A 13,464-nucleotide genomic window follows, 5' to 3' on the forward strand; every position below is an offset into this window, starting at 1 on the left:
AACACAGATCTCCTAACTCCTGTCCTCGTCAGCTATCCACTACACCAGACTGCACCCCCTAGCTAAGGAACAGATGCAATTAGAGCACTGCGATAATTAGTGCTGGAAACAGTTCAGTCCTACTCAAAACTCTCAGCTGGGTCCCCCTTCCTTCTCAGCTGAGCTTCCCCATCTGAGAAGTCTCGACTCAAATCACGTCACGCCACGCCTCCCCTCTGCTCCCTCAAACCCTCTCAGAGGAAGGACTCACAGTCGTCTTTAATGCAGAATTTCTGCCAGTTTACTGTTCGCTGCGTGGCGATCTCTGCACAGGCCTTTAGATGTTCCATCTGGAAGGCACGATGGGACAGAATTCAACACCGCATCAGTATTTCTGTTACCGACACCCTCCACAAATGCGACGCACTCTTCTTCCTAGTGCAGCGGCACGCTTTTCCTTACCAGGCTGATCAACGTGTCATACTGCAGGGCAGAGCCTGAACTTGCTGTGACCACACTGGCACGAAGGAAGATGCCTTGCTCTTCCAGGAGCTTCTTGATTCCACGAACATGAGAGTCCAGCGTGTGAAGGTCTCTGAGCTGGCGGTATTTATCCTTCGACCCACAGATGAAGAGCAAAAGCTTGCGGACTTGGCGGCGCACGAACGGAGTCTGCTGGATCATCAGGTACTAGACAAAAAAAAGCCTACAAGGTCAGCACTGCGAACTCAGCAGCAGGGAAACCTCTGCCAACAAAAAGATGATGTTTTCTTACAAAAAGAAAAGATATGGGAGATGCCTTCACGAATGTGTCGGCTTGAAGGTAAAGTCACCCATAAAAGTCAGTCACAGGCAGAAGAAACCCTGCACAGCAACACTGCAGCATGCGAAATCGCTCCTGAAAACAGTTCTTTGTCATCTGTGACCTCAAATAAAAAGCTAATTAAGAAATCCTACCCCGTGCTTGTGCAAACTCCAGACAGAGATAACTTGTGCTATCTCAGGTAGGAAGCTACTTTTTCACGGGTGCTTTCCTACAGATCGCTGTTCAACAGCAATAAACCAAAGCCAACAGTTCACCTTCTTTCAAGGGGGACTAAAAATCAGCGCTGGATCTCAGATTGGTTCTGCAAAAGCCCTTCTCTCCCATGGAAGGTAACACCACACGATTTTTGTGGTTAAAGTCCGTAGGTGTATCATTTTCTTACCTCGGACAAAAAGTAGAACCAGGAGTGATCAAAGATGGGAGGTGGGATGCGGGAGTTCGTGTCTGCAATCTTCTTGATCTGATAGGGCAGGCGCAGCACCATCTCCGTCAGGAGCTGAGTGTAGGCCTCAAAAACATCGGCAGCGTGACCCTGGAAGCAAGAGCACTCCATCAGGCTCTGTCACCAAACTCTCCCGGTGCGGCGGCATGACAAAGTACAGGGTGCTTTTACTGATTTTCCAAAAAACAAAGCTCTTGCAGCCAGAAGAAACGCTCCCAGCAGGTAAAGGAAAACGAGCTGACAAACCTGCGTGAGGACTTGCAGTAGATGGCAGCTGTTAGGATGCAGTAAGGACAGTCCGTAGGAATACGGCAGTTTAACACATGAGCTCTCAACGCTCTCACATTTAACAAGGCTTTTGTCACTGCCCCTGTACACAGACCCAAGCCCTGCCCCACCAGCAGCATCTCCGCATAAAGGCACCCTGGTGGCTGAACAGCTCTAGGGTTTAGTGTGGAAATCCTGCTAGGCCTCCTTGCCACTGCAAGTAGTGCTGGGTCCAAAATTCTGCCTGCCAAGCAAAAGGAGTCATGCGATGGAGCAGCTTCCCTTCAGGAAGGTTAACACTTCAGCCAGAAACAGTGTCCACAGCTCCACAGAACGGCCTGGTTTAGGAGCACGTTGATGGATAGAGCGAGCTGGGCTGCTCTGAGCGAACTCAGAGCAATCCTCATTGTCAATAGACAGATTTTAATTACACGACTAAGGGAGAATCAGCCGTAGGAGCACGTTGATGGATAGAGCGAGCTGGGCTGCTCTGAGCGAACTCAGAGCAATCCTCATTGTCAATAGACAGATTTTAATTACGCGACTAAGGGAGAACCAGCTGTGCAAGGATGCTGCTACTGGCTTCTGTGCAGTAGCCCCTCAGTGCAGCTCATGTAAAGCTACCAGCACAGGGCAGGACTCACCTTCACGTACTGACGGAGGAAAAAAGGGCTCATGTCGGGTGGAGAAGAAGTAGTGTGAGGTTTCAGGAGCTGGCTGGTGGCTACAGGCTCCTCGTCATTCTGCTGGCTCTTCCAGTACTCCAGCAAAGACTTCAGCACATGCAGACAGTAGTCGACAGCACCAGAGCTCAACAACGCAGCAGCGGTGGCACTGGAGATGAGGGAGGAAGACTGCGAAGAGGAGGAGATGGTTACCAACGCACCCGAGAACCGCCGTGGTGCAGGGGAAGCTTGGAGCCTTGGACGGCAGTTGCTGACAGTGAGCAGGTTTTTATGAAACTTTAGAGGCAGCTTTTAAGTTTGGGGTTTGTTTGAGGTTGGGGTTTTTGGTTTTTTGTGTTTATGAAAAGCAACTCAAATATTTACAGAGACCCTTTTGAACAAGCGCTTAGTAAAGGAAAACAAATAAAATCTCCTCTTAAGTCTAATCTCCCCTCGACACATGTGCCAGAGGCCACTCTGCTATGGATTAGACAACCAGGGCTTTTCTTCCTCCTTTTTTTTTCCCCTCTGTGTTTTTTTTTTTTTTTTTTTTTTTTTTTTTTTTTTTTTTTTTTTTTTTTTTTTTTTTTTTTTTTTCTGAAGTTGGGATTTCTGGTTGGTTATCTGGGATTTGGCCAGCTGGGCGTCAATCCCGGTAGAGAAAGAGTCCCTGTTGCCGATGCCGCTCAGCGGCTCTGCTCCACCCAGGTATTGCTCCACCTGCATTCTGCAAGACCATGAGCTTTGATTTCTGTGGGAAGCTCAAGCGAATAACAAAGGCTGGAGAAAAAGCTACTGTAAATAAAACTATTAAAGCAGCCCTGTAAATCCAAACAAACCCCACAGCTCATAAGCTCATTAAAATTTGATGCAGTTCAGACTAAATTTTTTAACCTCTATGCTTTTTTATTAATCTCCTTCCCACCACACATACTGCTTTTTATGCCTTATTACTGTACCTTTTAGCAACAAATATCTAAGGAATCCTCTTAGCGACTTTTACGTTGACACAGCAGCATATTGCTTTCCAATAATCACATTACAAATCCTCTTTAACCCCTTCAGCACCAGTAAGATGCAAGGAAAAAGATCTGCTAGGCTGTTTTAAATAAGATCATTAATGTACTGCCCTCAGCTCCAGCAGAAACCGTGCATGGAACAAGGGAACCCAGTTGTCCTTACACGCCGGTTTCCTCCATTCTGAGTTTCAGCAAAGATCTTTTTTCACAAGAGTCGAGGAATGTTACAGATTCCTCACAAATTTTTCCCAAGCATGTTTAACTGTTGCTCAGTTTTAGAGCAGCTATTTCAGTTAGCAGCTTTTAGACCATCTGTGATGAACAAAAGCCCCCCAACCACATCAACCCCCCGACAAAGCAATTTGAAGAATGTACCTCACAAATGGAAGACTTGGACCCCGACTTCGTCCTGGACATGAACACACTGAGCAGCCTCATGACCACCAAGTGTACTTCATTCACAGGAGAGCGTTCATTTTTCTTAGACACATCCTGCAAGGAGAGAGTTTGCTTACAGAGCTGAGCACCGTGCCCTAAGCACCTAAATTGCAGTGCTCGGATCCTCGTGAAGCATTTCTAATTTAAGCTCAAGCGGTGAATCTAAAAAAGCAGCACAAAATCCTCAGCGTAAGGGTAGGCAGTGGCCTGGATGCCAGAGGACAGTAACACACCAGTGAAAAGCTGTACATGTCAATTATGCATCACTGACCATGTCTGATTTAAGAGTTTAATTCAAGTGAAACTAATGTTCACGCTCACTTGTGGGTGCCAGAAACAGTGAGTGACACTGGTGTCATTTTCTACCTTCTGTGAAGTGAGCCAAAAGAAACAAACTGCCTGAACACATGCACACAGAACCATGTTTCTATGACTCCTGAGCATCTAATTCCTCCACGGGAAGAAACCCTGCCTAGAAGGAGCAACTCGGGAGTGTGTGCACACCCTGCAGCTCACCTTTTTGTCCATGCACAGTTCTGCAATCAGCTGGGACAGCAGGTTATCTAAAGCTCCCTTATCTTTCTCATCTTCTCCATCTAGGTCTGTTGTGAGCATCAGAATAACCTGGGAACAGAGGGCAGAGAATTTATAAAAGGCAGGTGCCATGTTTTCAGGATAAATACAGATTGTTTTTCACAAATCATGGCAGATTTTAGCTTGATTCGCTTACGTTCTTTCCCGAATTCTGCCTGCACCATCACACTCTGATATAAACACTGAGTATAAACCCCAAAGACCCTCCCAAATCCATCAGAGTTGAGGGATTTTAGCCCTTAGGCCTCATCAGCCAGCTGTAACACCATGCTGAGAAAGGATGCAAGTCCAGCAAAAATCTGTGGGTAAGGAATGCACCAGATGGAGCACTTTAGAGCTGGACTCATATACTGTGACTGGGCAGGAAAGAGAAAGGGAAAAGCACGTGCACACAGAAACCCAGCAGCAGGAGCAGTGATCAGCTGTTTGGTTAAGGCTTAACTCCCGAGCCCTCCTCACTCACCTGCATGTAAGGAATGGCCCGGACTCCTCCAACGTTCCTCAGCTGAGGTAGGTTTTGCAGCAGCCTCTCCAGCAACATCAGCCGGACCATGTGCAGCCTGGGAAGTCAGAAGCCAGCAGTCAGACACGAAGCACTTGAGACACGTGACAAGAAACATTAGAGTCAGCAGGATCGCTGACAGAGAGCTCCAATTTATCACAGAAGTTCAGAGCACGAGGAAATCCTACGGTCACCAAACCCACTCAGACAGGAATGGAATCCCTCAGACTTCACATCAAGCGATGCCAGAGGTGGAGAGTAACTCTGACAGTGGGCAGAGCGACCCACTTCCCAACTACCCTGCCTGGCACCCACCTGCAGAACTCAACTGTCCAGAAAGAGCTACAACATCAGTTCCACACTGCACTGTAAAAGTGATGGAGCATCTGTTCCTCCAGAATAAAAACCCGCGGGTCTTTCCCAAAGCGCCTGGCACTCTGGCCACACACTTTTTCTCCTGACGCTGAATTTCACAAGCTCCTGAGCTATAGATTCATTTGCTCCATTTACTACACTCACACAGGACTTTTCCATCGCTTCGTACAGGCAGAGACACACGTCGGATACGTGTAACACAGCACAGAGTGAATGCCCAGAGGGAGGCATTTCACACAGCAGTTTGTCCTGTGCTTCTGTCTTTAGATTTTTACCATGCAGCTCCACGCTCCTCTACAAACACCCCTGCAGACCAGAGGTGCGGTTCTTGAAGAGGAAAACAAAGCCTCTTGCCTGTTGCTGGTGTGGACGTCTCCCTCTGCCTCCCCTTCCCCCTCTGATCCATCTCCCTCTTGCTGGCCTGTGGTGGTGCTGATAGCGCCTGTGCTTGAGCTGACACTGCCCGGTCCAGCGGGGTGGCCCTCAGCTGTCGTGTCCCCATACGCACTGCTACGGCCAGACACTGGAAAAGAAAAATAATAAAGGGAAAGACAACGTCAGCACAACTGAACAGGAGCCTTGCCTGATTCCCAGCAACCGATGCAGCTGAACTGTACTTTGGAATGATGGTTCTAAGGAGACAGTGTCTTTGGTTATCACCTTCATAAGGGTGGAAGAGAGTAATTTCGACAGATGCCACTTAACATCTGGATCATCCTTTTGGTCGCCAGCCTCACTCTGCCCCAGACTGAACTGGTTCTACAGCAGTAATTTAAACAGAGTGAGAAGGCTGGATGGGCAGCGTGGACAACGTTTAAAGTCTGTGGTTATTTACGTGGGTATTAGGCCCAAGCATAGAACAGAGAAATTAACCCCATCCTGCTCACCCAGTGGTATAAGGAATACTTCCACTCTTGCTCTAGGCCACTGTATTGTGTTATTATAGACCAGCAAAAACTACTGCAGACTCCACACTTCTAGAGAGCTACAAAAAGCAACCAAATATCCCGTCTGTACCGTGGCACTTCGGCAGTGACCACAGGACGATACACGGCATCATCAGTCTGGACCTGAGGTTTCTGCTTTGCCAGGGACCACCCACCCCCTCTCTGGTCAAGTCCTGTTACTGGAGAAACCAGATGCACAGACACTTACCACTGTGCTCACCGGCTACGGAGTCCACTGCGCTGCCTCCGCTCTCCGAGCCCACGCTCCCACCATGCTCCGCCGGTGAAGTCCGAAGGGTTGAGCCATCCGTGGCTGCTGTGCTGCCTTCGTCATCAGACGCTGGAGCTAAGAGAATAAAGAGAGCTGTTACAAGTAAAAACACTGCCTTGATAGGACTTCAAAAGATGCACATGCTACGAAAGAGAAGCCGCGAACCTTTGTCATAGTTTTTTTTGTCAATTCTTAACTACAAATCGGTACGTTTAAGCCTGCTAAAAGCAGTGAGGGGAGATACTCTGAGAAGGAAACCTTCTCATCAAACAGTCCATCATGCAAATGACTTGAAGAGCCATGTCTTGTTCTTGTATGGAAATACAGTATACGGGTTATTTTGTCTGCTTTATTTTAAGGAGAGGAAATAACTTCCTCAGAAGGCTACAGTGAAAGTCCATCAAAGCAGGAAAAGCCCATAAACACTATCCTAAAAATACATGAAGCCATAGTAGTAGATGGTTCTTCAAAACCGTATTTACAAAGGAATTTTAAATCATTATTCAGGTCAAAATCAGAAAAGCTTGATTCCTCGCAGTGAACAGTTACCTGATGCTGTTGTATCTGAGAGCGTTCCGGCATCAAGAGAAGAGGAGCTGGGTGCTTGGCCAGACAGTCCTAAGCTCTGGAGTCCAAGTGCACTACTGCTGCTCCCTGCAAGAAGAAAACACACTATGAGTATCTTTCTACGAGATGTTTGCTCTATTTCCATGAGATTCCTATGAGAAAATCATGTTAACTCTGGCCTTCCCTGTATGTTTCATAGTTCTATGATCTTTGCTGTGTTGGTGGTGACATGGACAGCTTCTGCCTTGTTTCTTTCCCAGTTTCCTCATATTTGATCTACCTTTTTGCCTACCAAGAATGCCTACATCTCACCTTGCTGATCTTGTTGCAGGCTCAGGGCAATAGCCAGTTCCACCATTGTTTCATCATCTGCATCGGGAGGAATGTCCAGCATGGGAGGGAACCCCTCTGCTCCAGCCAGAAGAGCCTCCAAGGGAGAAGGGTTCCCATTATTGACATTTTCAGAAGTCTCCAGAACCATAGATTCAGACTGCGGAGAGGAAACACGGTGAGAGCTTTCACCAAAGCACCACCAGCTAGTGGAACACTACAAACTGGCTCACCAGAGCTAAACCGAACTCCAGCGCCTGACACGCTTGAAAGGCTCCAAAGAGAGGCGCTCTGGACTTACCACCATCTCAAAGTCCCCATGATCAACTTCGCTTTGCTCCTGGCTTTCTTGTCGGATATGCTCGCCATTTGCTATCCCAGAGCTCTGCAGCTTGTCTTCTGCATCGTCGTCATCATCATCATCCTTATCTCCTGAGTTACAAAGGATGAATTAATGCACAAATTCACATCGTCATGACCAAGGCAATTAATGCTGGGAAAAAGCCTAAGTTACTAATAGATTCCAGAGCAACTACAATTCACATCGATGCTAAACAAGCATCTCCTGGGTGGAGACCAGACACCCAAATTTTGGGCTGCAAACGTCTCTGTGACTGGTTCGCAAGCACTTGAAAATGTGCACAGAAGTACTAAGGCTTACTGGATTACTACCCCCCAGATAAAATAACCAGGTTTCCCTGTCACTGAAGGGGAAATGTCTCAGACAGAACTCCAGAGTATCAAAGAAAAGGTGAATGCTTATAAAAAACCAGAGTTTTAGGGGGCAAGAGAGAGAAAAAAAAGGAGAGACTGGTTTTAGTCTTTTTTAGTCCCCATTTGTAAGACTACTTTGTCTTGTCTTTTCTGACCAAAACAGGTCACGCTCAATTAAAAGCAAAGCCGAACGGATCTTGCGTACCCATAGGAGTATTGCTCCGAGGGGAGGATGGCAAGGTGACGTGTCTCCGCTTGTTCCTTGGTCTCAGCACTCTGATCAAAGCTTGTTTGCAAGAAAAGCTCACTGCAGGATCCTAGAGGGTTAATAGTTAATCATGAGATTTCTTAAGCTTTAATTACTTACAGTATTTGGAAAGATAGCTAAAAATATTCTTACAACTCCCCGTCGGTTGTGACTCAAGACATATGGTCACTGCCCAACTTCCAAACTCCCCCAGCAGCCATAAAGCAGCACTGACTGCTCCCCATGCAGGGCACGACAAACTGCTGAGACACGAGGAGAGAGACATTCCTCCTTCCTTCCCTTCTGGCTGCATGCCTCTGTTTTGTACCTGCGCTACCTATTATCAGTCTACCTGTACTTCATTCTCTCTGTATTATTGGGTTGGAAAATACCTTTCAGCTCCTCGAGTCCCCCCGTCCTCCAGCACCGCCAGGTCCCCCCTGCCCCCTGTCCCTCCGAAGCACCTGCAACGACTAGTGCTAGGATAGACTGTTGGAGGGACAAGGCCATTAACCAAGCAGGCAGGTAGTTCAGCCGTGAAGACAATTTAGGATTAGGTGAGGCTTAATGTTGAGGCTGCAGCACCATGGTTTAACTTTATGTGATATAGGTACCAAAACTCAGGAAGCATCATCATAGAATCACTGGATCATTTTGGTCGAGATCATCAAGTCCAAACATTCACCCTTCACTGCCAGGTTGTCACTAAACCATGTCCGGAAGCATCACACCTACACGGCTGGGAACGCCCCCCAGGGATGGGGCCTCCACCACTGCCCTGGGCAGCCGGGGACACGCCGGCACAACCCCAACGGGACAGAAACGGCTCCCCAGGGACAACCTCAACCTCCCCTGCAGTGTTTGAGGCTGAAGCAGAGCAGAACAAGATCACATACCGGGCAAAGTAACATCTGCATGTAGATCTTGGATGCTGTGTGGATACAATCCAGTTCACACGTGCAGTACCCATGGATAATATCCACCAAAGCATTGACTGTGGCTTCAACGTGAGTGAGACCTAAGGAGGAATAAAAGTAGGCCTCTAATCAACTATCTTCCCATTTTGGCACACAGAGCGAGACATTGCAGGGAGCACCTTTTGGCTGTTGACTTCAAGGCACAATGTTAGCACCACAAATAGATTGAAGTTTCAAGCTAAAATGAGCTCAGACCCCAGCCCTGTCTAAGGGAATACGGTGCACGTCACACACCAGTGCTGCTGAGTGCCCTCCTACACCATCCACAAAGTCAAATGGGAATAAATCAACCGTCAGGCCCTTTTCACTAGCACAATACACACACTTCTGATCACAAGCATTAGAGGCAATTGGCAGATATACCTGAAAAAGCACACACTGCACCACCAGCCTCTCAAGCCTAGTTTAGAACAAGTGATTTTCTCTCTTGACAAGCTTAGAACAGGACCCTTCAAAACACACAAGCCTGACAACAGCAAATGGAGAGCTCACCCACCTGGCAGGCAGGCAGGGGCAAGGAAGGCGTTTTTGGGTTTTGATGCATGTAGCTTCCAGAAGTGGTTGACCAGCTGGGTAATGAACGTGCAGCCATCTCCTTCCGCCTGTTTCTGGGCCTCCTGCCCTTCTTCACTCTCTACGGATTAGAAGGGTTGTCAGATATGTGCAGGGGAACGCAGTAACAAGGAGGGTAACATGGAGTTTATGTGGAACGGCTTTTGTTAGAGGCTCTCTCATCCCTGTTACAAGGACTATCACACACCTAACAGAGGTTTCAAACATAGTCCCTGTGACACTGGGTCAGCTACCCCGAGACACCTTCAGTTACCACAAAAGATAGATGAAGAAAACGACAGACTCATCTACCTGTTTCCAACTGTGGCAGCTTTGATTCTGTGTAATGGACCAGATTGTTGGGTCTCATAATAGCAATGGATCGAGCGGTGATGACCAGCCTCTGGAACACTTCTGGATCGAGGTCCTTCCCTTCTTTGGTTGAGGAACTCAAATACTGAATAGCTTTACTTAGCAATGCCTGATCCTGTAAAGCAAAAGATGACACAGGCAAAGGAAAACGACAGACAGCAAACCCTAAGCCAGATGACCGTGGAAACGCAAACCAGAGCATCGCAGTTTGCAAAGAGCCTTTGTGTGTTTCGAGATCCTGGTTTCTCTAGATTAACCATTTCCCCCCACAATCTTCAAGAAGCATTTGAAGCGGTGAAGTTCTGGTGAAACACAGAAGCCCGCAAGGCGGGCAGGAGCTGAGGATAACCAGCCAGCAGCTTTATGCTGCGTGGAGGAAGGGCCTTCTAGGGGCACACTGCACCTCAACCCCAAACTTTTACAGGAGACACTGAAATCCTTGCACCAGGTTACCTTGTGGTTATGGTAGGCTGAGCGGCTGGTGTGCAAGCTAGCCAAGAGGCTCTTGGTTTGCTGCTGGACGCTGGAAGGAGCTGGCATGGACAGCAGCATAGTAGCCAGCTCCTGAGCTGCCACCTTATTCTTCTCCTGCTCCCAAGAACAGACAAAAAACATTCTTCAGAACATTTACCATTAAGGTGACGCCTGAGTCTGGTTTCTCATGGTGCCTGCAGATCCCTTCCCTCCTTGCACTGTGCATGCAAGTTCCTGCCTTCCTTCAACCCCGTTGTGATAGCCTCCTCAGCCTGTTATTTGCCATTTAAGGAACACTGCACATGTCTACATAAGAAGAGTCCTTTTGAGATTTATGGGCTGCTTCTACCCTGCTGTTTTTGTAAAGGAGGTCACTCTACAGCACAGGAATCCCCCCAGCTATAAATGCAAATGCCAATTGTCATTCTAAACTAGTTTCAAATGCTTTTCGCTAAGTCAACTTTCAGATCAGTGCTCTGAGCAAAACGGATGCGGCTCTCTTCTGTATCAGGCCCCCAGGGCTGCAGGAGGTGCTGCTGATCTCGCCCCTCCTCCCCCATCTCTGGAAGCTCAAGAATGTATTCAGAAAGTTACTTGCCTTCTCGTTGACTGGTCCTACAGCAAAGCAGCTTTCCAGCGCTTCTAAAGAACTCACTACTAGCCTGAAGGGAGAAAGGAAAGCAGGCTTGAGTACAGCAACCCTTCCCTCTCCTTAGCACTTCGCTTTATGCGGGCTACAGTCATGAGTAGCTCAGAGACAGCTAACGAATGCCAAGTACAAAATCAAAGCATGATAAAACCTGCCACAGGCACCATGCATATCATTTCATTGTGCTACAGACCAGAGTTAAACCTGGCTCACGCTCACAGACAAACTTAGGACTGCTTTAATAATCCACAGCTGAAAGACAGGGGCTTTTCTCTACCAAAGAGGATAAAACATTTCCTTACGCAGCCTGCAGCAGGGATAACTTGGATTGTCTTGACAGTACCAATTCACCATGGCCCACAGACGTACATATGACTGCAGATCAAGGGTTGGTATGACACATGGGAAAAAGCGTAACCGACTTTTCTAAGGGAGCAAGATTCTACTCGCTTGCTATTTTCACACAGGTTGCTCTTTCCAATTTGGACTTCCAACGCAAAATATTCCGCAGGAAAATTAACTTGGAGCAGTGGGCACGACCCAAGCGAGAGATGCTGAGGTCCAAACTTTTGCCAGCGGTACGGCAGGCTAGTAAAATACTCGCCCCAAGGGAAAACCTTGCTGACAACTTGTGGCAAAGTGCTGAATCTCCCCTGCAGCACCACGCCACGCCTCACAGTAGAACTACCTGAAACGCCATCTGACACACCAGAAGGAGCAGTGCAAGAATCCAGGAAAAAGGAGGGAGGAGACAGCATTAAGGGGAGAAATAACAGCACAGGTAGGATCGGATACGAGGGAGAAGCAACAATCATCTGGTCTGGTGGTGACAAATGGCACCACGTTCTCCTACCCACAGCCACCCTCCACAGAGCTCGTAGGGGAATATAAATGGGATAAAAAGACGCAAGGAGGGAACAAAGCAAAGAGGAGTCTGTCAAACAAGCAAGGGTTACGCTGTGTACAGCAAAAATCTGCAAACTGCCTCAGCTCTGCATTGCGCTAAACCATCCGCCATGCAATGACCAGAATGTAAAGAAGCAAATGTCACTTGGAAAACAAAAAAAGAAACAGTCAACGAAAGCCACACCATGTGTTCTGTCTCTCTGACACACACTCATTCGTGCAGAGAAAAGGATGCCATACTAACCGGTCCAGGGTGGTTAGGGACTCAGTTTCAGAACTTTGGGGGAGCAAAGAAAAAGGAAAAAAAAAAAAAGTGTAAAGCTCACAGAAAAACTCCCTAGAACACATTCTAAGCAAAAGGCAAATTAAATGGGGAAACTGGGAAGCCGGGAGAGCGCTACATACAGTAAATCTAAGCACGGTTCTTTCTACCTGGGCAGCAGACGCTTGTCTAACAGCAAAACAAAGGAGATCCAGGCACCTAGCACAGAGAAGCCACGCACACGGCTCAAAGCACCACTGAAAGTTAAATCTGAAGTGCAGACACCAAACTTCTGCCAGGAAAGCTGCCTCTTGCCTGCCACTAGCTGTTCCTACTCCAGAGCCCTTTATAAGGTAACCCTGGAACACGTTAAGTAAAAATAAAAAGAGCAATTTTCTTGGTTCTGGGTTTTTCGAATACAATCCCACTGCTCTGGAAAGCCAGAAAATGTGTCTGTGCAGATAGGGACATCTTGTGGAGATGTCACCGCAGAGGAGAGAAACAAAGAGAAAATAAGCACAGGAAAAAATCCCATGAGCTATCAGACAAAGTACTAAACCATGGCCAAACAGGTCCTCTGACTGGACCTAACTGCCTCTTCAAGCCCTGAACCTCTACCTGAGAATTTCAGTAAGAAAATTAACCGCCATTTACTCACAGTCAAGCAGCGTGTCCCTTAAAACACTCATTTTTCATCAGTGCTAGTTCCTGTTTGACCTGTTCCCCTCCTACCCTTGCTTGCTTGCCAGGCTTTCAACAACCTTACGGTATGGACTGTATAAACTCAGAGAAAGAACAAAGGCTGGATATAAAAAACCCCCAAAGCTCTCTCTCTCCTGCTAAAAAAATACCCAGGTCAGCCTTGTGGTTTGACTCTCAGTAGGGATGTGGAGGTGAAAACACCCAACACACCCAAGTAGTGGAGCCTGAGACACACAGGCTACAAGATACATCGGTGGGAACCACTGGCCTGAAGCAAGGTCACGCGCAAAGGCCTCCTCAATGCTGAACTGAACCTGGGAGAGGCCTCACCTTTGTGAGCTCTAGAGAAGGAGAAAGGGCAGCTCGAACTGAGAAAACGTACCAAGG

The 13,464-nt window shown here is 47.7% G+C and overlaps 1 protein-coding gene across 1 annotated transcript in view; it reads right to left on the reverse strand.

Annotated features, from left to right (window-relative positions):
- The window catches only part of UBR4 (ubiquitin protein ligase E3 component n-recognin 4), a gene marked incomplete at its 5' end in the record, with an annotated part of 72,044 nt that overhangs the window by 31,522 nt on the left and 27,058 nt on the right, over positions 1-13,464 (reverse strand). Inside the window, 18 exons of the mRNA XM_010137285.1 lie at positions 251-329; positions 442-669; positions 1,188-1,337; positions 2,159-2,368; positions 3,574-3,690; positions 4,153-4,260; positions 4,694-4,790; positions 5,462-5,630; positions 6,263-6,400; positions 6,875-6,979; positions 7,205-7,382; positions 7,524-7,654; positions 8,142-8,253; positions 9,080-9,201; positions 9,657-9,794; positions 10,025-10,199; positions 10,538-10,672; positions 11,157-11,220. Coding sequence (XP_010135587.1) covers positions 251-329; positions 442-669; positions 1,188-1,337; positions 2,159-2,368; positions 3,574-3,690; positions 4,153-4,260; positions 4,694-4,790; positions 5,462-5,630; positions 6,263-6,400; positions 6,875-6,979; positions 7,205-7,382; positions 7,524-7,654; positions 8,142-8,253; positions 9,080-9,201; positions 9,657-9,794; positions 10,025-10,199; positions 10,538-10,672; positions 11,157-11,220 — 2,456 coding nt within the window. The remainder of the gene's footprint in view (positions 1-250; positions 330-441; positions 670-1,187; positions 1,338-2,158; positions 2,369-3,573; positions 3,691-4,152; positions 4,261-4,693; positions 4,791-5,461; positions 5,631-6,262; positions 6,401-6,874; positions 6,980-7,204; positions 7,383-7,523; positions 7,655-8,141; positions 8,254-9,079; positions 9,202-9,656; positions 9,795-10,024; positions 10,200-10,537; positions 10,673-11,156; positions 11,221-13,464) is intronic.

This window comes from Buceros rhinoceros, unplaced genomic scaffold, assembly GCF_000710305.1.
Source record: "Buceros rhinoceros silvestris isolate BGI_N320 unplaced genomic scaffold, ASM71030v1 scaffold12860, whole genome shotgun sequence".
In the NCBI taxonomy this organism is placed as follows: domain Eukaryota; kingdom Metazoa; phylum Chordata; class Aves; order Bucerotiformes; family Bucerotidae; genus Buceros; species Buceros rhinoceros.